Source organism: Girardinichthys multiradiatus, chromosome 9, assembly GCF_021462225.1.
Source record: "Girardinichthys multiradiatus isolate DD_20200921_A chromosome 9, DD_fGirMul_XY1, whole genome shotgun sequence".
NCBI lineage: Eukaryota > Metazoa > Chordata > Actinopteri > Cyprinodontiformes > Goodeidae > Girardinichthys > Girardinichthys multiradiatus.
The window spans coordinates 12,328,679-12,352,466 of record NC_061802.1 but is presented as its reverse complement, the minus strand read 5'-3'; the positions used below and the strand labels follow the sequence as shown (position 1 = coordinate 12,352,466).

The 23,788-nt window shown below is 40.5% G+C and overlaps 1 protein-coding gene across 1 annotated transcript in view; it reads left to right on the top strand.

The window, feature by feature from the left end:
- Positions 1-23,788, top strand: part of LOC124873679 (E3 ubiquitin-protein ligase rnf213-alpha-like) — a 100,085-nt gene that overhangs the window by 74,258 nt on the left and 2,039 nt on the right. Inside the window, exons 48-70 of the mRNA XM_047374520.1 lie at positions 1,576-1,721; positions 1,992-2,094; positions 2,346-2,460; positions 3,361-3,565; positions 3,651-3,841; positions 4,060-4,182; positions 4,363-4,473; positions 4,809-5,051; positions 5,365-5,452; positions 5,663-5,697; positions 5,796-5,899; positions 6,245-6,398; positions 10,732-10,906; positions 12,100-12,188; positions 12,385-12,636; positions 13,047-13,176; positions 13,294-13,371; positions 14,077-14,257; positions 14,440-14,641; positions 14,917-14,994; positions 19,981-20,178; positions 20,341-20,430; positions 22,078-22,256. Of these exons, the coding sequence (XP_047230476.1) occupies positions 1,576-1,721; positions 1,992-2,094; positions 2,346-2,460; positions 3,361-3,565; positions 3,651-3,841; positions 4,060-4,182; positions 4,363-4,473; positions 4,809-5,051; positions 5,365-5,452; positions 5,663-5,697; positions 5,796-5,899; positions 6,245-6,398; positions 10,732-10,906; positions 12,100-12,188; positions 12,385-12,636; positions 13,047-13,176; positions 13,294-13,371; positions 14,077-14,257; positions 14,440-14,641; positions 14,917-14,994; positions 19,981-20,178; positions 20,341-20,430; positions 22,078-22,256 (3,270 nt within the window). The remainder of the gene's footprint in view (positions 1-1,575; positions 1,722-1,991; positions 2,095-2,345; positions 2,461-3,360; positions 3,566-3,650; positions 3,842-4,059; positions 4,183-4,362; positions 4,474-4,808; positions 5,052-5,364; positions 5,453-5,662; positions 5,698-5,795; positions 5,900-6,244; positions 6,399-10,731; positions 10,907-12,099; positions 12,189-12,384; positions 12,637-13,046; positions 13,177-13,293; positions 13,372-14,076; positions 14,258-14,439; positions 14,642-14,916; positions 14,995-19,980; positions 20,179-20,340; positions 20,431-22,077; positions 22,257-23,788) is intronic.

The window sequence follows — 23,788 nt, the reverse complement described above, 5'->3', positions numbered from 1 at the left end:
TGTAATAAGATTTACACAGAAAGATATTACACTTGAGGAATTTTTAACTCTTAATTTAATCCGTATGGTAATATAAACAAATGGAGTTATGACGAAAATTCAATCTGAGAGACTCACCCGCACTTCCAGCTTCATCCAATGGCTCCTCTGTGCGCCTCCGCTCCAACCAGTCAGCATCAAGTCTGCAGTAATCCTCAGCCAATAATCCTTCAGGGCTCTGCATTTAAAGTCCCCCATCCATGGATCTCCCCGCTGTCAGCCGAGCTTCGACCCTCCACCGCATTGCCTCCATCTGGATTCTCAGCTCCTCCAGTTCCCTTATCGTCAGCCTTCCTCTACATCACCAGTATCGGGTCCCGGGGGAAGACAACTCTAATTCTAAGACGTTCATTCAAGTTTATGTCATTCTCAGCATTCATGTCTTCCTCTGGGGTCTGAGCGCCAAAGGAATAAACTTCTGTTGTGTAACTTCTCTAATCGCATTTTGTGTTTCTTATCGTGAGTTTCTACAGGATTTAAATGCATATTGCAAATGCTTTTTTTCGAACAGTGGCTAACACGGCTACCTTTACATATACGTACGTTATCAATAACACACAAATTTCGTTGCTAATGCTTTTTTACTGAACAGTGCACGAACAACACTCCAAAATCTCCTAACAACTGAAATACACTGCAGCCTACCAGGTCAAAAGCCATTGATCGCCTTCTTCATCTTTTTCCTATGCACTGAAACCATCAAAGTCCTCTTCTTCAGTGTCCGAATTGAACAGCCTCAGAATCTCCTCATTCACTTCAGCCTCTTTGTTGACTCTCTCACTTGAGCGCACCCGGTCCCCTTAATCACGCAGCCGTCCAGCCTTTCGAAACCCGTTGGTGATTTTCTATGTTGATGAGGGTGAATACAAATGACTGATTTAAAATACCGCTAATTGAACTACTCATAAATTTGATTGGTCTACTGTTACCAGGCAAAATGTTTTTGGTGGCATGACAAAAAACATGCATTAGCCGCACCGTTGTACAGGCCGCAGTGTTCAAAGTGTGTGAAAAAAGTAGCGGCTTATAATCCGGAATTTACGGTACATATTTTGTGCATCAATGAGGGCATCTAACTGGCCAAATATCTCTTTGGCATGCAGAGTGTGAATTCATTGATTTAAATATAATTTCCAGCCAAATATTATATACAAACATTTTTTCTGCGACATTGCAAACAATAATAATGCAATGATGCTCTCAGTTTATTTGTGATATATAGCTCTCTTCAACATTTAACAACAGAATGAAGGATTTTTTTTTTTATTAAAAGGAAATAAAGTAGTTAAACTTCATCATCTCATACTGTGTCTAAAATGAGATTCCAGTTCAGCTACCGGTGGCTTTATACAAACAGAAAGACACAGCACCACTTTGGATTATCAAAAAAAATACATTATTATGAGAGTTTGTTTTGGCTGAACTTTGTAAATTTTATCTAAACTGTAAAACCTAGCTGGTCCTAGTGAATCCAGACTGTTCTGCTCCTAGTGAACAAAACAGTCTGGATTGCCTTTGATATTTATTTCTCTGCAGAAGTACTTTAAAAAAAAATGGAGATTTCAGACGACGCTGCAATGGTTTCTTCATCGACCTGCTTTCTACTGTGTGCTTCAAAGACAACAAACCACCAAGCAAAGAAGTCATCACACACCTGTTGTCTTACTTGAAGATTGAGACAGGTATCATTTCTGAAGCTTCTCCATGAGAAATCGTTCCTATTTTTTAACCACCCATATTTGTCATATGGCAAAATGTCTCTAGATCTTGATGTAACAGACCTGAGCAGTGCTGTGCAGCTGTGCTGTTTGGTTTTAAGAACAATGTTTACTGATTGTTTTACCTGTTTTAAAACATTGACCAGATTTTAATTATATAGGTTAAAGATGTCATGTCACCTCTTGTGTTTATCATACAGTATGTCTTATGTCTAATAATGCTTTTTGAAACAGAACATAAAGAGGTCCAGACCAAAGACTTGTCACCTTTTGATGAGTCACCGGATAAAAACCCTGTTGTGCGATCTGTAATCCTCAAACTACTGCTGAAGTTCAGGTAAGTTAACAAAATGTGTCATTGTAATATTGACACTAAATACATTAATATGGTTATAGAGAAATTAAGAGGTTTGGTAGACTATAGTTGTTTTCCTGTTACACAGTGCAAATATGTTTAAAACATTGTTACTCTATTTGCAACAAACTTTTTGGTTGACGTTAAGGTTTGTACAAACTTAAGATTCACATTATTACTGTCTCCAATTTTCATGAACTGCAACAAGTTAACTATTAAAACATTTGTTTCAGTTTTGATGAAGTCCAGGAATATTTGCAGCAGCATTTGTCAACAGTTGAAGAAAGCAGATTTGTGGATGAAGGCGATAAATCAGAACTTTATGGCTTATATATCAACTGTTTAGAGGTAAAAAACTCCCTACTTTGTTGCATTTGGTAACCTGCAAAAATATTTGCGGTAACTGAGATAAAAGTTGTGCGGGTTAAGAATTTTCAGTGAATATTTTTAGTCATGTCTGTGTGTTAGATGGTGTAAGACGTCGGTTTTTACTTCAAACTCACCAACAAAGTCACATTTCAGCATCTACAAATTCACATTTAGTAACCCAGCATTGAAAAGACAACAGTCAGAGGAGTGGTGAAGCAGGCCAACACAGATAAACACAGATAAACAAATGTGAAACTTAACACTACCTAATTGCAGGCGCAAACTTTTTAGCGTGTTTGCCTCCATGAATATACAAAACATATGTTGATCACCTGAACGCGCATATTTTTGAGAGGAGGATATGAAAATCTAATTCCTTACTACCCGCAATGCGATTTATTAAACCTGAGACGGATTCCAGGTGCTGTTTTTGCGTCTATATTTTGCACGTATGAAAAGAAAGGGCAAACTGGTACGCAACAACACTGAACATTAACAGCCACCAGAGACCGCTTTGCTCTCCGACACTCTCTATGCTGATCAGCACATGCAATTTCCACATTTAAATAGGGCGGTCTGCACCACTTTTGCACCTATTGCAATGCATGCCCACTTATTGCACGTGCAATTTCTTTTTTTGCACACTCAATTTAGCGGTCCTTATGTAGAATTTTTGAAGATCAGCCCCTTAGAGTACTATAGGTACTAGAGGTACTATAGGCTGTTCTGACCTTATTAACAGTTATCAGTGACTCTGAAATTTAAATGCAAAGTATTCACACAAATTGGAGTTTTAAATACCCGATTTAAGTCTAAATTTGAAGCTTGGAATAGGTAATTGGAAATAGAGGTTAAAGTGATTGTCAAACCGTTTTGCAGGACGCCATGTGGGAGAAAATGTCTCTGGGAAGCAACAAAGCTGAAGATTTACAATCTTACAACAAGGAAATTGAATTTCTCCACTTCTGTTTGAGTGAACTAACTTCCATCTCGGAGACGGTGTCTATTCAACATCTTCAGTACGTCGCCCAGTTGCGCCTGATACTAACAATGGCTGCCCAGCTAATCAGTGACAAACTTTCTGGTGAGATATAACTTGACACATTCTAGCAATTTCTAGTTTATTTGCTACAATAACAAACAAATGTCAATTTACTCTGCTGTTTCAGGCAAAGTTGTCCCGGATGTAGCAAATGATTTTCTGAAAATGGTCATAAAGCTCTGTGACGACAGTGGCAATGATTGGTACCGTGTTTACCTGATTCGTAAGATCAGTGAATGGCAAGGTGTGGAGCTTGTCCAGTCTTTGGTTAAACAAACAGAGTTCTGTTGGCTTTTTCCAGAAGAGATCAAGAAGCAGGTAAGTGATTGCTTACTGTTTTAGAAACTTCATAAAACTGAAAACCATAAAATGACTAAACATACCTCTAATCTTACAGGGTGTATGCAACTAGCCGTTTGTTAAAAAGTATTACAGGGAAATGTTTAACTCCTTTTTACCACAATTTGAGGACAAACAATAATTGCATAATTTTAAGTTATGAGTTATGCTTTTGGAACCCTGTTTGTTGTAAGCAGAATGAAGATGGAGGCCTGATGGACCAGTTTCTGGTGTATGGTGAAGAGTACAAAACAGTTAGAGATGCAGTTGCCAAGGCTTTAATGGATGGTGAAGTTGAGCAGATAGAAGAAGTATTGGAGGTATTTCTTTACTATCTAAATGTTCATTCATCTCTCTTCAAATATTTGCTTAGTACTTTACTTTGTAAAGTGTTTTACAAAAAACAAGGTTTTAAGATTGGTAGTTTAAAAAATCAGTTCCTATTTGCAGTCTTTTTCTACACTGTCTAATTTAGTTTTTTCCTTTTATTGCTCATTTAGCAATGCAGAGCATCACCTAAAACTCGAACAGTGTTTTTCCTTCTGGCTCTCTTCCGAGAGGTTACAACTCTTTACGGATCTCCAAATACGGGTCTTCATCCTTCCGCTGAGGTATGACTAGTCCTCAGATACCATATATGTTTCCAAAGTATTCATGGTCCTTGAACTTAACAAACTCTGTGTTAGGTCTGGGCAATATAACTAATATTTTTTAATATAATTTGCCAGAAGCTCACTATTTCTAAGTACTCCTGAATGCATTACTTACCCCTCTCAGACCCATCTGGAAAATGCAATGTCAATCTGCCAGGAGTATAAATATTTATGGACTTAACAGTACCTCCTTTGTTACTAAGAAAATGTCCCTAATGGCTTCGTTTTAGTTCATTCAGTTCATATTGGTTATGTGTTGAAATGATGCTAATCATTTTATTTGTTTCTTATAGAAATGTGAAGCATTTGGTGAGCTTATCCAGGGCTCAAGTTATTTGTTTGACAAAGGCATGAGGAACTTTGCGTCCACCTTGATCAACAACAAATTGGGAGCCCTCTCCATCCAGCCAGGCCAAACTCCTGCAGATAACATTGTTATTGAGCTCGTCATCCATCTGGCTGTCATTCTGCTCACCACAAGCAATGTTTTGCTCTTGCCGCTCAAGCAGCTTGGTTTGCAGCCTGATAATATGCAGGTATTTATTGTTTATATATTTTTTCTATCCTGAATATTATTATTGTCTGAGTGGCTGCTGCTGTCTTTTGGGTGGCTATACTAATCTGATGTTTATTCGTTTTTTTAAATTTTCAAAATGCCACTACTTCACAACATCTGTATATATGCCTAAAGTCATAAAATATTTGTCAGTGGTTATAAACTTAGACTCCTTTCCCGAGAGATACAATATTTAAATTAGTGTCTATATCAATTACAAATCCAACTTTTAAAAGTACATTTTAATAATAATTCCAAATTGCAAAGGATCTAATTCCACTTAATTTTTATAGGGGGCTTTTATACCCACAATGCCTGATGATATGGTAGCTGTTGCTCAAGCAGCAATACAACAAGATTATGGTCGTCTCACCTGGTATGGTAAGTATTACTCTTTTATTTTCTGTAGAAAAGTACGTATAAGGTTTTGAGATAAAATCAATGTACAAAAGCTTTATTAAAATTTTGATAAATAAAAACCAGAGTAAAATGGGAGGTATAATTCACTATTTAATAATATTTCTATGGCCTGGAAGGACCCCTTACAGATCTTTATAGCAGTAGATAAAATTGCTTTTTTATATTCCACAGTGTGTCGTAACAATCACCCATGCTTTGTAGATGAGGTAAGTCATATCATGTTCTTGTAAATCTGGTTTTCATGGTGTCGAAAGGCAATAGGTGGCTGAAAAGACTCTTTCTGTCTCTCTACCATTTACTACAGTGTGGCCTCCCTATGGAGAGAGGCAAATGTCTGGAGTGTGGTGAGGAGGTTGGAGGGGAACATCATGCAGCCTTGCAAGGATTCACACAGGTTCAACTACAGCAGTGCGTGGGATTAGTTGCCACTCCATAATTTCCCAGTCTCACTAAAAATTATTTTAAGTTTTTACTCTGGATTTTTTGTTACATGGTGATCTGAAAAAATTTATTAAGTTTAACTGTTTACACTAGTTAATTTACTGGCATCAATGAGTTTTAAAAATTCAAATGCATTCAGTGGTTTTAAAGATACTCATACTCATTATTTATTTAGATATAAATGATACATTTTATTAAATGCAATTCCTATTTCATGTCTTATATTGATAAAATTGCTCATGAGTCTGTAATAAATTGTTTTTTAAAAGTTTCAGTTAATAGTTTCTGACTTTGTTATCCATCTTCTTTTAGGGATCACACAAGACCTGGCCATATCCTTGGAGACCCTGAAAGGAGAAACAACCCTGATGCTCTTGACACTAAAAACATGTCTCTCACTCCATTCACGCTGGTCAGGCTGGTTACACATTTGGCCATGTTGCTTGGAGCCTCAGAGAACTATGACGTAAGACAGAGAAAAGTACAATTTTTTCACTACCACTAATAATTCAACTCAATTCAATTTATTAATATAGCGGGAATTCACCCACACGTCGTCTCAAGGCACTTCACAAAGTCAATTCAATTGAATCATACATAATCCGGTTGGCAAACAACTTCTGGGTGCCATACCGCCACCTTTCGGATTAAAGTCGGGATCAGACGCTTTCATTCCATTATATTATTCTTTTGTAAAAATTCCTTATTTCTTTCTCATGTGAATATTACAATCTAAGAATATTTGCTCCGTTTTTTTTTTCCATTCAATTGAATTCAGTTTATTTCTGCATGGAGTTTGCATGTTCTACCCGTGCATGCGTGGGTCCTCACCGGGTACTCCGGCTTCCTCCCACAGTCTAAAGACATGCCTGTTAGGTTAATTGGTCTCTCTAAATTGCCCTTAGGTGTGTGAATGAGTGTGTGCTTGGTTGTTTGTGTGTTGTGTTGCCCTGCGATGGACTGGTGTACCCTGCCTCTTGCCCGTAGACTGCTTGAGATAGGCACCAGCTTCCCTGCGACCCACTATGGAATAAGCAGTAGAAGACGACTGACTGACTAGTTCACAACAAATTGTCTCAAGGCAATTTAAAAAGTCAATTCAGTCAAATTATACAGATTCCAAGTCAAGTTCATACATTCCAATTGAACCTAGTTATCAAATAATGTAGTCAAACTTAGTTTATTATTCAGATTGGTTAAAAAGTTTTCTATCTAGCAGATTGCATCGAGATTACATCGAGTCAGTGACTTGCAGCATTTACAAAAAATTTAGCTTCACACAAAGCCTTCCAAAACCCTTTCAACATTTTCATGTTTTATCACATTCCAACCACAAATGTAATTATTTTTTATTTCATGTGACAGACCAAGGCAAAGTAAGGCATAAATTTAAAGTAAAATGGAAAAGGCACATGGTTTTCAAAGTCTTTTAGAAATTAAAATCTGTGGTGTGTCATGCATTTGTATTCAGCCCCCCCAGAGTCAGTATTTTGTAGCTTTGCACTGCTGTAAGTCTTGTCCCTTCACACATATCAAAACCCTTCCCCCATCCCCCTTCTTCTATCACATCTATATATTTTATATCCAGGAACGGTAAACACGGATAACGGAGTTGTGGGACTTTCTGTGAGGCAAAGATAGTCCAGATTTGAGTCCATTAATAGATGCTCAATTTGTTCAGTCTTAGATATGACGCTCCGTATGTTCATCTGTTTGGTATTAGGATGCCACAGGACGCGGGTGTGATTTACCGTTATTTATTTTTGTTTGTTTTTTTGTTTTAGGGTCACGATAGCGGTTGCAGGTCGCAGGAAGGACTTATTAGTTTGTGATTTGGTAAAACTGTTTGTCTTAATGTTACCTTGTATTCCTGGTAGGAGGGTGTCGGGTGATGAAGGTTGCATAGCGATGCCTACCTGATGTTGTTTCAATGGAGCCACAGGTGAAACCACGGGTCCGGGGTATACAGGTCCTTCTCAAAATATTAGCATATTGTGATAAAGTTCATTATTTTCCATAATGTCATGATGAAAATTTAACATTCATATATTTTAGATTCATTGCACACTAACTGAAATATTTCAGGTCTTTTATTGTCTTAATACGGATGATTTTGGCATACAGCTCATGAAAACCCAAAATTCCTATCTCACAAAATTAGCATATTTCATCCGACCAATAAAAGAAAAGTGTTTTTAATACAAAAAACGTCAACCTTCAAATAATCATGTACAGTTATGCACTCAATACTTGGTCGGGAATCCTTTGGCAGAAATGACTGCTTCAATGCGGCGTGGCATGGAGGCAATCAGCCTGTGGCACTGAGGTCTTATGGAGGCCCAGGATGCTTCGATAGCGGCCTTTAGCTCATCCAGAGTGTTGGGTCTTGAGTCTCTCAACGTTCTCTTCACAATATCCCACAGATTCTCTATGGGGTTCAGGTCAGGAGAGTTGGCAGGCCAATTGAGCACAGTGATACCATGGTCAGTAAACCATTTACCAGTGGTTTTGGCACTGTGAGCAGGTGCCAGGTTGTGCTGAAAAATTAAATCTTCATCTCCATAAAGCTTTTCAGCAGATGGAAGCATGAAGTGCTCCAAAATCTCCTGATGGCTAGCTGCATTGACCCTGCCCTTGATAAAACACAGTGGACCAACACCAGCAGCTGACACGGCACCCCAGACCATCACTGACTGTGGGTACTTGACACTGGACTTCTGGCATTTTGGCATTTCCTTCTCCCCAGTCTTCCTCCAGACTCTGGCACCTTGATTTCCGAATGACATGCAGAATTTGCTTTCATCCAAAAAAAGTATTTTGGACCACTGAGCAACAGTCCAGTGCTGCTTCTCTGTAGCCCAGGTCAGGCGCTTCTGCCGCTGTTTCTGGTTCAAAAGTGGCTTGACCTGGGGAATGCGGCACCTGTAGCCCATTTCCTGCACACGCCTGTGCACGGTGGCTCTGGATGTTTCTACTCCAGACTCAGTCCACTGCTTCCGCAGGTCCCCCAAGGTCTGGAATCGGCCCTTCTCCACAATCTTCCTCAGGGTCCGGTCACCTCTTCTCGTTGTGCAGCGTTTTCTGCCACACTTTTTCCTTCCCACAGACTTCCCACTGAGGTGCCTTGATACAGCACTCTGGGAACAGCCTATTCGTTCAGAAATTTCTTTCTGTGTCTTACCCTCTTGCTTGAGGGTGTCAATAGTGGCCTTCTGGACAGCAGTCAGGTCGGCAGTCTTACCCATGATTGGGGTTTTGAGTGATGAACCAGGCTGGGAGTTTTAAAGGCCTCAGGAATCTTTTGCAGGTGTTTAGAGTTAACTCGTTGATTCAGATGATTAGGTTCATAGCTCGTTTAGAGACCCTTTTATTGATATGCAAATTTTGTGAGATAGGAATTTTGGGTTTTCATGAGCTGTATGCCACAATCATCTGTATTAAGACTATAAAAGACCTGAAATATTTCAGTTAGTGTCCAATGAATCTAAAATATATGAATGTTAAATTTTCATCATGACATTATGGAAAATAATGAACTTTATCACAATATGCTAATATTTTGAGAAGGACCTGTACTTGTATGTCTTTACAAAGTAAGAAAAAAAGGCTGAAAGAAATTGCACTTCCTCGGTTTGATGATTGCGTGTCAGCGGCGTCCTCTGTCCACACTGACGCTGTGTGCATGGGACAATCGCTTGTCCTTGGTCCAAAACACGATTAAACAAAACATACTGGCTCCACGAACCCAATGGCATGGCATGTAACATCGGTGTAGCGTATTCCACTGTAGGAAGCGGAGCTGAGCACACGCAGCCAGCCAGCAACCAAACATTTGCGTGCTAACGATCGCCAACATGTACAAAACTACATTGAGTGCACGACGTAGATGTTGATCATTGGTGTTTCTTGGAAAAAAGGGCTTTCTTTTTCCATGTAAAGCAAAATAATCAGGCGGCTTCCTAGGTGTTTTTTGGAGAGAAGAAGTAGCACCTGCCGAGCTGCCACATCTTGCCGCCACCATGATGGTGAAATAACCCTAAAATTATTCTTTGCAGCTCGGGTTGCATGTTTACCATCACTGTCCTGCTGGAAGCTGCACCTCCATGCCACTACCAAGTAATTTAAAGCATCTAACAGGTTTTCTTTGCAGCCCCTCCAGAGTTACCATGGGCCTTATGGCTGTTTCTCAGATTAATGCTTCTCTTGCCCGGCCTATCAGTTCAAGACAACAGCCATGTCTTGATAGTTTGCAGTTGTGTTATCCTGTTTCTATTTAGGATGATGAATTAAAAACTTCTCCATTAGATTTTAAAAGCTTACGATATTGTTTTACCACCTAGCTCTGATTTAAATGTCTCCACAATTCTGTTCTACACCTATCTGGTCCATTTATTAAATTTAATGATGTCCTTTAGCTTTGATAAAACAGCTGCATGTATTTGGAGATGAAATACATTTTGTTTATTCATTTTCAGATAATTTAACTTCTATAGGTGATTTTACCATGCTTTTGAAATGCACTCTGGGAAAAACCATATTTTCCGTCTCTTGCTTTATAATGTATGAGATGTTGCAAAGCATTTCACTGTACGTTCTACATGTATAACTGACCATGTGACAAACTATTTGAATTTGAAGATAAAAACAATAAGAAAATGGAGAAAAAGTGTTTAGATTAGATTGTTTGTCCAGTTATCAGTAACCTCAAATGTTGTTGACTTCTATTGATGACAAAACTAATTCAGCAAAACTGCAAAATAATTTTTTATGTTTTCTTTTAAAAAATATTCTGTTTTTAGTCAGTCCAGAAGATCATCCATCCACCTGTGGAAGATGTTTATTTATTTCTCAGTCAACATATAATGAAGGATCTTGATCAACTGACGCAGGCCCTGGCAAAAGGAGCGGATGATACTGTCACCACTGCCCACCTGATTCTCAGATCCCTTCAAGAACCAGTACAGGTTGATCAATGTAAGAAGTACACCAGACAGTCATTATGAAACTATTTATGGCATTATATAAGTTGTTCAAGGCCTTATATAAATAACTTACATTTGCATGCAGTTACATGTTTCTTCTGGGGTTTTTTTTTGTCTCACCTAAATGCTTCAGATCACAAAACTAATTTATCAAAATTTATCAAAAGATAAATCTCAAAGATATCCTGGGGGGCAGGCAGACAGGTAATGGGGGCAGACGTGGTAACCTTGGACAGGTTGCCAGTGCTTCACAGAGCAACACAGGACATACAGTCATTCACTGACAAACTCATACCTCAGGGCAATTTAGAAAGACCAGTGGAGCTAACAGTCATGTTTTTCAGCTGTGGGAGAAAACTGGAGTACCTGGAGAGAACCCAGACATGCACAGGGAAAACATGCAAGCTCCATGCAGAAAGACCCCAGGCTGGGATTCGAGGTTTTTAATAACTGTTACATTGAATTTCAACACAACCCAGGATATTCTAGCTGCAAGGCAACAGAGCTATGAATTAACCATGAATAGCCAAATCTTTTAAAAGGCCTCTGGGAAGCAATCACAAGGATCAGGCCTGTAGAACCAGGAAAACACTAAATAGAACCTGTCTAACAGCATGACCACAAAAGCAACATGCCATGCCGCAGACATAAAATTCAAGAACAGATGATAAACAACGTCACTGGCATCTATCAGTCTAGATAGGTCCTACTTTCAGGACCTGGATGACTTGTATCATAAATTCTGCTCTACCAGAAAATCCAGAAGGAGAGTGATGGTCATGACCTAAAGCTGAGTTGCATTTGGGTTATGAAGCAGGACAATATCCAAAGCACACTAGCAACTCAATGTCTAAAAGGCTAAAAATAAACACAATGAGGGTTTTGGAGTGCCATTCTCAAATATCATACTTAAATGCGCTTGAGATTGTGGGATGAGCTTAAAAAGGCTGTTTAAGCTTATCCCACAATTTAGGGGCAATTACATTTTCACATTAGGATAGATTGGTTTAGATAGCTTTTTCCGCTTAATAAATGAAATGATAATTTGACAGATGTCTTTTGTATTTAAATCAGTTTATATATTAAACTTAGTTTGATGATCAGAAAGATTTCAGTTTTATCCTTTCTGAAAACCTCAACATATTTGTAAAAATTGTCAAACACTATCTGTTTTACTTAATTTAGATAACATTGATGCTAACCTTCCCACGAAAGCATCCAGAAATACCTGGGAGACAGCGGTGGCCACAGACATTATGACACCTAAACTGAAGGTAATTGCTTCCCTTTTAGTCACTTTTTCAATAAAACACTGAAGCAAATATCATTTGATTTAATTCAAAGCCTTTTTACTACGTTTTGCATAGTATTCTTAAGAGATTTAGACATTTCTTGCAGTTTTATGTTGAACCACAATGTCATGTTTCATTGCTGTGACAAACCTAACACTACAAGCATTTTCGTGTCTAGACTGTTGATCAACTTCTACAAGGAGCAAAGGGCCACATCACAAATGACTCCCGTGTGTCTTCCAACTTTATCCTGAGGACCACTCTTGGAGATGACTGTAAATTCCTCACGTCGCTGCAGCAGACATCCGAGGTCCACAGTTCAGCAGTGTGGAGCTGCAGGCAGAGGCTGTCATTGCTCAGCCTCACACACATCATAGAGTACAGCGAACAAAAAGAGGAGCTGCCGCTGCTCTGGAAATTCCTGCAGAAGGTGAATGCATACCAGAAACTAAGATTTAATTAAAAAATGCCTTTGTATTAACTTTAGAAGATAGATCTGTTTGATGCAGAGCAAAACAATCTGTCAGCTACTGACCAGAATGTTTGTAAATCTTTGATCTGGATTACACTTTTGGTTTTTGAATACTTCACAGTAGATTTACTGTAGTTTGTACTGTAGTTTAAATGTCTGCTGTGTAGGGCTGTGCACTAAGAAAAAATGCAAAATCAGTCAGAAAAGTCAGAAAAACAGTGTTCTGGTGAAAATATGGTCATCTTGACAGGAAGTAGAAATGTTATTTCCATTTAGGTTAAATTAAAATGAATAAAGTTATAATACTGTAATAAAGGTGGATTATTAGAATCTACTTATTCAGGAATTATTACTTTTTTTTTTCTTAGGAGAAAGAATATCGTCAGATTATGTTCCTACCAGATATAGTGACGTTGCAGAACCTTTTGGTAAAGAAGTACCAGAATGCGTCTGAAAAGATTGTGGGTTCCATTTCTGAATTTTTAGAAAATCAAAAAGGTAAAGTTACAAATCTTGTTGCAACCCTCATTTTTCCCAAAACTGTAAAACTTTATTGGCCTATTATCTTAAAATTGTACAAAATTGCTTTTATTCTTTCCTATCTTTCAACTTCAGAGAGAAGGACGTGGTATGAAAAACAAATAAAAACATTCCTCAAAACCTGGAACCTGCTAAGAGTACACGTAACAACCAGTAAGTACAACATTATTCACGTAGCCGGATTGTATTGTTCTTGGACCAGCCCCTGGCGACCAAAGCAAGGACAAGCCGGTATTAACAGTGGATGGACAGAGTCTATTAGTGATATTATCAATCTTTCCATTTAAATTTCAATTGTGATTTTTTTTTTTAGGTGGAGAAAAAATATGCAGAAATTTCCAGATTGTTCCCGAGTGTGTCATAAAGTTAGCTCATTGGAAAGACAATATTCCTCATTCAGATTTATTTGATAGATTATGATACTGGTTTTACATTTATAAGGTTAGTTTAAGAAATTATATTTACTTTGAGTCAAAGTATATGGGATGATTTTCTCCAATAAAGGAGCAAGTTCCCCACATTCAGTGTAAATATGTTGTATTGACCTTGTCATGACAATTTACTAAATGAAACACTGAGTTTAATCTACTGAAGCTTTAGTATAGGAGTTTGATACTCACTAGCCATTTCTTTTATATATATATATACAAATAACCAAAAAAGAAACTGTTTCTAATTTTGTTGCTGTGGTTTTATCAGCATGATGCTGTATGTGGTGGCTGAGGGGAGGGAATGTAAAATGTTTTTAATGTGCATCGGTTAAAGATTTGGATTGATTTTTCACTCAAAAAAATAACTTCATGTTTTTGTATCAGTAATGGGAAATTACGGTACTTGTTCTCTCTTTCCAAATAATAGATGAGCTAAAAATCCCAGAGGAATTTTGTGGTAAAGATTTGGATATGAACAGCGACCTGCAGTACCTCCTGCCCCGGCGGCAGGGTCCAGGACTCTGTGCCACAGGGCTGGTTAGCTACCTGGTGGCATTGCAGAATGAGCTGGTGTATGCTGTGGAACGTCACACTGGAGAAGATAGCAGGTGCAAAACTTATTAAATGCTATACCTTAGAGCTAGATTACAGTTGTAATCAAAGATGACAGTATTGCAACTGTAGATGATTTGATACAAAAGAATACATTTTAAGTTTTTTCTGTTTTATTCTATTTTTTTGACAAGAAATAGAAAGTAGGACTTTTAATTTGAATATTATTGATCAGCAGTTACAAGGTTGCTATTGCGGACCTAATGGAGCAGCATGTGATCTGCTATGATGTGGAGAAGGACCTGCTGCCTCTGGTTTTGTCCAACTGCCAATACAGCTTGGAACGTGGCCGTGAGACAATATCAGAATATGACCTGCCACGCATCCAGCAACAGATCCTCACACGGTTTTTACAAGGAAAACCTGTCATCACGCGCAGTGTGAGTCACCAGATTCTGGTTTATTTACCATCACTCAATGAGCTTAATCAGAAACCCAGAAAAAGCAAAACCTTAAGTAGTTTTAACTGTCAGGCTTCAACTAAGACAAGACTGAGTCACGAAACAACACATTCATTCATTTTTAGCAATCCTAAAGATTGTTTTTAGTTAACCTTGGTACATTTCTGACTTTGTCTGTATTTTATATTATTATTTATTTACAGTGTTAATTCTGTCTTCACCTACTAAACTAAACTTTCTGTGCTTCATTTCAGGGAATCCCCACTCTGATCAACACACAGGAGAAAGACTATGTATCTATATTTAAAGCTATTAAAGGACAAGTCCCCCAGGTAATTTTTAAACTATCTAGTTTGATTTACAAAAAATATATATTTTTCTGTAGTTAGCAGTGTTAGTGTAATAGGCAACACAATTCAAAAGTTATATTTAACAGTTTTATTAATACATAAACTTCAAATAATGATGATCAATAGATGTTACTTTTTAAGTAACAATTCCTTCTTATAAACATATCAGTTATTTAAATTCAAATATCAGGAAACAGAAAGTCAGTAAGTAAAAGTAAGTAGTAGTAAGTACTAAGACAGTACAAAATAAATAAATAAAGGTAAAGAAGTAAGTGAATAAGTAATTGTAAGTAAATAGATCAGTAAGTAAAAGTAAGTTAAAAGGAATTAGGTAAGAAAAAGTAACTAAGAATGTGGAAGTAAATAAGTAAATGTAATTAAGTTATAAAGTAAAAGTAGTAAGTATGTAAAAGAAAGTTAGTACCATTAAGTAGGCAAGTATAGAGAGTAAAAGTAAAAATGTTAGTAAGAATGGCAGAAGTAAATAAAGTTAAATTAGTAACCAAAAGTCCTCACGGTACCCGTCAACTGCCTCAGGAGTCCCATAAGCCAACCAGAACTGATTGAACTCTTTCTTCAGCTTGACATCATCCCTTGCCACCGGTGTCCACTCCCGGTTTAGGGATTGCCGCCTGCTTAGGGTGTCTTCCTGGTGCCAAGTGCACTGATGAACACCCTTATGCTTGAACATGGTGTTCGTTATGAACAGTCCGTGACTGGCATTGTTAGCATAAAAGTTGATTGACAGGACAAAACGTGGCTTGAGCAGAACGAAAATCCAAGGATACAAACTAATAGAAAAAAAACTAGAAAAACATGAAACTAAAGCATAACCAGGAAAATAATAAACAGAAGAATGATTAAAAAGCTTAACTGTGAAACAGACCAACAAAACCCCAAGGGCGGATACCAGACGCCCACGAGAGTCCAGACATAAACCCAAAAAGAATCCAAGCAGGGTGGGCGGTGGGGGACTCGGCAGGAGGGCCAGAAACAAAAACACAGAATTCAGGCGGGCGACCAGGAGGTCGTCCCGAGCAGGTACAGAGTTCATGAGGAGTCCAGGATCCCCTACTCAGAGGCCTGATCAGCCGGTGATGAAGACCTGGAGACCAGCAGAGACGTAGAGACCTGGGCGGCCGACGACGGCAGCGGGAACCTGCAGGTTGATCAGGAGGTAGGCCACGCCGAATAGAGGAACCTCAGAGCTTAGAGTCAGGCGTGGAGTGTGGCGCCCCATAGTCAGGCTATTGGAGTCTGGCGCCTTAGGCAAAATGTCAGTCAGGCCTGCAGCAAAGTTAGTCAGCTCGGGAGCACAGTCAATCTTGCCTGGAACACAGTCACTAGGCCCTGGAGCTATGGTCATAGGCAGTCCACCCATGGACCCCTCTGGCACAGGCGGTCCGTCCTCGAACCCTTCTTGAAACTCAGGAACTTGGATGGGAGGCAGTTCGTCCTCGAACCCCTCACAGAACTCTAGAGGCTTGGAACCAGGCGGCGCCCTGGAGTCAGGCTTCAGTTCCTTGAACACCCCCCAGAGGAAACTAGGAAGTGCTCTGGACCAGGACGTGGAGGCAGCCCGCCCATGGGCTCCTCTGGAAAATGATCTGGCGAACCCTCAGAGGCTGAAGCAGAGCCTGGTGAACCCTCAAAGGCCAGAATGAGGACAAACCGCTCCTTGAACCCCTCAGAGACTGGATCAGGTGACGCTTCCTCCTCGAACCCCTAGTCTCTGGGTTCAGAGGCCAGAACGGGGACAAGCTACTTCTTGAACCCTCAGGGACTGGATCTGGCGGCGCTTCCTCCTCGAACCCTTTGTCAAAGGATTCAGTAACCACCCTCCACCCTCAGTGGCGTGCGCAGGACCTGAGGCGTCGCCAAGACCCTCGGTGGCGTGCGCAGGAGCTGAGGCATCGCCGAGACCCTCAGTGGTGTCAGCAAAGACTGAGGCGTCGCCGAGACCCTCAGTGGCGTGAGCAGAAGCTGAGGCGTCGCCGAGACCCCCGATGACTTGAGCCGAGGAGCCCCTCTTACGACGTCCTCTGCGGCATGTGTAGGATGTTGAGACAGACTTGAGCTGTATAATGGCAGCAGTCAGAAGACATGACGTGGGCTGTTCAGCAGCAGCTGCAGTCAGGAGACATGGCGTGAGCTGTGCTGTGGCAGCAACGATCAGGAAACCTGACGTGGACTGCTCTGCAGCTGCAGCAGAAGCACTCTGGAGACATGATGTGGGCTGGACTGCATCAGCGCTCTTGTGGCTTAGTGTGGGTGAAGGTGGACGGCAGTAAAGCTGCTTTACTCCCGTCTCATAATCCTCCTCTATCTGCCTTATTCTCTCCCTAAGCTCAGGAGAGCAATACAGGAGAGAGGTCCTTCTGAAGCTCTTTATCTGGCGTGCATAGAACCTTAAACACTGCTCCAGCTCATCAGGTGTTGCCTCAGAACAGAGCTGGAGCGAGCGAAGACGGCATGGGCGGAGCTGCAGCGAGCCTGGGAGACTGTGCTGTGGCAGACGAAGATGCGGGAATACTGGCTGCAACCAGCCAGCGAGCAAGGGAGTTACCACTCCAGGCGTGGCAGCAGCAGCCGTGGGAGACTCCTCCTCGCCGTCATAAGCAGAATGCGTGCGGCACTGACAGCCCTGCAGAACAGCGCAGCGTCTTCTCCGCCTCCCGAGACAGGAATGTAAAGAGATCCACCGCACCGCGGCCAGACCCACGACCAGCAGGTTTGAGCTCTATCTCCTCCAGCAGAAGTGGAGAGGGCACAACCCCTAGATCGGACGGGAGATGACTCATAGCCTCCTTCATCTGCTGCTCATCCTCTTAGCACCGGTCCCACATGGTTCCTCCTGCAGGTGGTGCACCCACTGGGGGATGGCCTTGCATCTCTCATTCGGGCTTGGCCCGGTCGGGTCCCACAAGGAGTAATCTGGCCACCAGGTGCTCGCCAATGAGTCCCGACCCCAGGCCTGGCTTCGGAGTGGGGCCCTAGCACCATCGTACCGGGCGATGTCATGTGCCTCGTTGGACTTGTCCTCATCAAGGCTACTGAACCGCTCTTTGTCGGACCCATTACCCAGAGCCTTTTGCCATGGGAGACCCTACCAGTGGCATTTAAGCCCCGGAAACCATAGCCTCCAAGATCATTCGAGAACTTAAACCCCTCCACCACGTCAAATGGCGGTTCGAGGAGGGTTGGTTAAAAGTAAGTAGTGGGGCGCGGCGCTTGTGGCGTAGGGGGAGGGGGTTAAGCGTGCGACCCATATACAGTGGTTTCTGTCCTAAACGCGGCCGTCCTAGGTTCAAGTCCGTGGCCCCGGGGGACATTTGCCACGTGTCTTCCCCCTCTTTCTGCCCCCATTTCCTGTCTGCCTACTTTCAGAAAATACAGGAAAAATAAAGACCTCTAGTGCTGCTAAAAAAATCTTTTTTAAAGGTAAGTTAGTTAAGGGTCAATAAGAAAGTAAAGGTAATTAAGTCAGTAAAAGTAATTGAGCTAGGGAACCAATTCAAAAAATAAGTAAACAAAAGCAATATTTAAGGAATTAGAAATGAGACCAAACTAACTTTAAAAGCTAACGGAGAACAACAGTTGGTAGGTTTCAAAAACCAATTCACAATGCAAAGCAGAAGGGAAAATAAAACACTATTTTAATTTAATATTTTTTCAAAAATCATTTGCACAGATGCAGTAAATGGAACAAGTTCACGCTACCAGACTATCAGCACTCAAACCACTCATTGAGATGAAGGTTTGAATTATGTAGATAGCCTCAGCTCAGGCTTGCTCTAGACGAGCTCCAACCTGACACACTTTAAACATCAAAACAATGCAAAACACAATACAATAAACAATATTTAAATTGTTTTATCCTAAGCTAATTTTATCAACCCAAATACAACCTCTTAATGTGAACTGTTCTGATAAACAGTGAAGCATGTTGTGCAATGAGCAGTGAGTTGCTCTCCGTCTAGTGCCCGGGGTGATCATCTGCACAGGCTGGCTCCTATGCCGTCTTCTCTCAGGGCAGTGGAGAAGAAACACCCTTATTAGCGTAATCAGAGACAGACCTGTCTTCTCTTGGAGAATCTATTCTCAGATTCTTTCTGCAGCAGCTCAGACAGCCAGTTTCAGGCAGCTAGTCTTATTTTCAGCCGGGATACAGTCACCAGATACAAAGACAGCTGGCCTTACTTTATTTTGGATCCAAGGTTTTCTTCGAAGATGCAGTCTTTTACTCATCTGGCGAGATCAAGACATTCACACGTGTCCCTCCAATGCGGTGATTGCTGCGGGAAAAGAGAGAGAAATGCTGCTGTCACTGGGATTCCACCAGTGAAACTTTTCCTTCCTGGGAGCTGTCATTAAAATGGGTCAATTCAATTTTTACCAGTTTCTTTTGTTCTCTGTCTGTAGTTCATTTCTTAGTTCTCCTATGGCTGAGCCCAACATATACTGTGTTAGTAAGTAAAAGTAACTTTGAAAACAAAAGTGAGTAACTATAATTAAGGAACTGAAAGTCAATAAATAAGTGAAAGTAAGATATGTACATAAGTACATATGTATGAGAAAGATATGTACTCAAGTACGTTAAAATGTGGAAATTAAATAGTGTTTATAACCGAAAATACATAAACAATAAAAAATGAGCAAAATAACACAGCACAAACAGAAAATCATGAAACAATGTTTCAGGAGCAACAGTGTACAGCCATGATGGACAGGAAAAACTAACTTTCCAAGTGAACTCTTTCCAGTTTTTGTCAGAGAGGGCTTCTGCACTTCTTAGATAGCCAAGGTGCTACCAAGATATAATGAACAGACATTAACGCAAACAGAAATACTACATCCTCATTTGATGCACGCAGGCTATTGTGCACACGCACACATGATACACATGCAATACATTCCTGATTACATGGCCACGATGTTCATTGACTGGGGATTTTATTTCTATTTCAGGTCTTACTTATCACTCTGACCCGGAATGGTGTGTCCAGAAAGCTTGACTCGTACAGAGAGGTGTGTGAAGCGCTTAGGATTGTTGAGCTACTCCTGGGATTCCTTTCAATGACTGGTGGTGATCCCAGTATGCCACTGGTCACTTACCTCCATGACATATTAAAGATGGGCCAGAACATCGATGAACATATCCTTAATGTAAGTATGTCTGGGAGAGACAGGTAGACAGATGCTATCTATTTATTTAGGCAATTATCCCAATTAACAAAAATGAAAAATAACATAGAAATAACACCATCACTCTGTTTATTTTTAATAGACTCAAAGTGACATGTTTTCATCAACTGTATGTTTCTTCAGGCTCTGAGCAAATGCAGCCTTAAACATTGTGTCTCATTGTGGCAACTTCTCTCCTCCCTCAAATCTGAAAGCATGCTGCATCTTAAAATGGTATGTGCCTTTTTTTACACTAATGTCATTTGTTATATTTGTAATATAATTTTACTATTACTACTACTTTTACAGAAGAAAAACAAACTAAACAAACGTGATGTATGGCACTAAGCTATAGTTTTACTCACCATAAAGGAGCCAACTCCAGTAGGTCAGACTCCATGAAATTATTCTGAAACTTAAATGTAGAGAAGCAGTTACATCCACACTGTCGTGATCCATGGATGTTTGTGTTTGATTCTTTTTGGGTTGTTTTGGGGTTTTCTGGATGAGTTCACTCCTTTGTTTTTCTCTATTGTGGTTAGGTCTTGCCCTGTGTACTTCCTTGTGTTTAGCTTTTTACTTGTTTCAGATTTTCTGTTTTTATATAGTTTATTGCTCTTGTGTTAGTGTTAGACTTGTTTCCTTTGGTGTCTTAGTTCAACTCCCTTTGTGTTAATCAGTCTCCCTCCCTCAGTTTCCCTGCTCTCATTCTGCCACAGCTGTTCCACGTTCCCTCTGATTAGTTTACCTGCTTCCAAGCCAATTTCCATCACTGGCTCAGTATTTAAGCTCATTTTTCACTGTTTCTTACGCTCCCACCGGTTCCATGTCCTGTTCTCTTTGTGCCAGAATTGTCTTTATTTTTTTTTTCATCATTAAAACGCTTCACTTCACCTCTCTCCCTGTGGTGTGCCTGCATTTGGGTCTGACAGTGTTGGATCTCTGAGTGCACAGCTGTAAATGTACTACACTTGTGGTTTTTGTAATCGTGTAGTTTCATAGTTTTATCTGCTTGTCACAGATAGAATTTGGGGACTGTTTTGTGTTGTAGTAGCAAGGACATCCTCATCATATAATTTCTGACTGATGCAAACTGTATGCCCAACATTTAAGAGTTATGAAGACCCATGTGTTTGCTGCAGCAATCTGGTCATAGCCCCGCTGGAATATTTCTCCCGCATATTTTCGATTCTGTCTTACTCCTGCTTTTACATATTTTTCACTGACTCCATTCTCTTATTCCTCCAGGCAAAAGGCTCTAATTCTCTCTAATCCAGGTCCTGCACAGTAATGCTCTGGAGTTGTGCCAAAACGTATTTCATGCTCATTATTTTGCTCCTCTTTATCTTTATCAAACTTTAACCTGTCTACTGCAAACTGTTCATATCCATAAAACTAACTATATTACAGCCCTCTGATCAGTACCCAGATATAATTATCTATTATTTAATCAATAAACAAAAACAAGTGTTTTTTTTTTGTTTGACATAAAAATATGAGTTAAGGTTAAACATATCAATGGGGTTGGTAATCGGGGCATCCATGTTTGTTTGACTGCACTGCAGGTAGTCGTGTTTGTTCCCCTCCCACTCTAACAGATTTCTGTGCCAACTGCCCCCAACTATTTCAGACTTCCCCCTCCTAGAAATTAATGCAGCTGACCTACATGTCATATTAAAAGCTGAATTAATTTAATTTAGATTTTCCCCAAATTCAGCCAAAAGTATTTTACCACCTAAAAATTTCATATGCAAGACTGCTACTACAGCATTTTTAGCTTCCACTATTGAGCCACTCTACTGTCTGCTATTCTGCACTACCTTCTGCTGTTTAATGAGTAGGCCCAAATAAATACACATTAACCATTTTTTGTTTATGAAGGATCCATTTCCAGGGTATGCAGCCGAGTACCAGGAGCCACTGACTGAGCAAAACAAGACTGAGCTGAAAGGCTTTTTCTCTCAAAGTAACGCTGTCCAATGGCTGCTGGAGATGCATGAGTTCATCCTGCTGGCTCTGGGTCGTCCACATGCCACAGATCGCTACAAGCCTTTCTGGAGGTAAAATACACACAGCTGAATTTAATTTATACTAATTAACAGGATTGCTTTTCCAATTGCTCTAAATATGTTTTCTTGAAAGAGGTTTGAATGTGGACGGCATTAAGTTGGTCTCCAGTAATAAAGTAAAAAACCTTGGTGTTATTTTTGACCAGGACATATCATTTTATTTTCATATTAAACAGGTTTCTATGATTTCCTTGTTTCACCCCCCAAATATTGCCAAAATTAGAAATATCCTATCCAGGAGTGACAGAAAAACTAGTCCATGCATTTGTTAGTTCAAGCTGCAAGTCTTTTAGGGTGTATCTCTACCAGCTTTGTACATCTAGTGACTGAAATATTTGCCGTTTCTTCTTTGCAAAAAAGCTCAAGCTCAGTTAGATTAGATGGAGAGCGTCTGTGAACAAGGGGCATAAGGATGTGCACCATTTGTCACATGATAAAAAAATGACCTCTGATAGGTCCATCCATATGAGCCAGGCCTGCTGTGTGACACTTTGTTCTTCCATGGAGAAATCTCCTCCCACACTGGGTTGTTCTTCTCGGCCTTTTTTCCAGGGAATGTTAAGGAGCGCACCCACCATGTGAATCTGATATAAAGACAGAAACTGACCTCTGGCTTTATGTTTAGGGTTGTTGTCCAGCTGGAAGGTGAACCTCCGCCCCAGTCTCAAGTCTTTTGCAGACTCCTACAGGTTTTCTTCCAAAATTGCCCTGTATTTGGCTCCATCCATCTTCTCATCAACTCTCACCACCTTCCCTGTCCCTGCTGAAGAGAAGCACCCCCAGAGCATGATGCTGCCCCACCATATTTGACAATGGGGATGGTGTGTTGAGAGTGAGGTGCAGTGTTAGTTCTCCGCCACACATAGTTTTTTGCATTTTGGCCAAAACAACTTTGGTCTCTTCTTTTCTTTTAAAGAATTTTTTCAGCTCTAGAGGCCTTTATTTTTGATGGTAGGTAAACAGGAAGGAGGGGGCAAAGAGAGGAGGAGACATTCGGCAAAGGTCACCGGGTCCAGGACTCGAACCTGGGACAGCCGCTTTGAGGACTATAGCCTCTATATGTGGTCGCACGCTTAAGCCCCTACACCACCAGCGCTGTGCCCACAACTTTGGTCTCTTCTGACCAAAGCACCTTCTTCCACGTTTGCTGTGTCCCCAACATGTCTTCTGGCAAACTGCAAACGGGACTTTTTATGGCTTTCTTCTTGCCACTCTTCCATAAAGACCACATTTGTGCAGTGCACGACTAATAGTTGTCCTGTGGACAGATTTCGCCACCTGAGCTGTGGATCTCTGCAGTTCGTCCAGAGTCACCATGGGCCTCTTGGCTGCATCTCTGATCAGTGCTCTCCTTGTTCGGCCTATAAGTTTAGGTGGACGGCCTTGTCTTGGTAGGTTTCCAGTTGCGCCATACTCTTTCCATTTCCGGATGATGGATTGAACAGTGCTCCGGGAGATGTTCAAAGCTTGGGAAATTTTTTTATAGCCTAAGCCTGCTTTAAACTTCTCCACAACTTCATCCC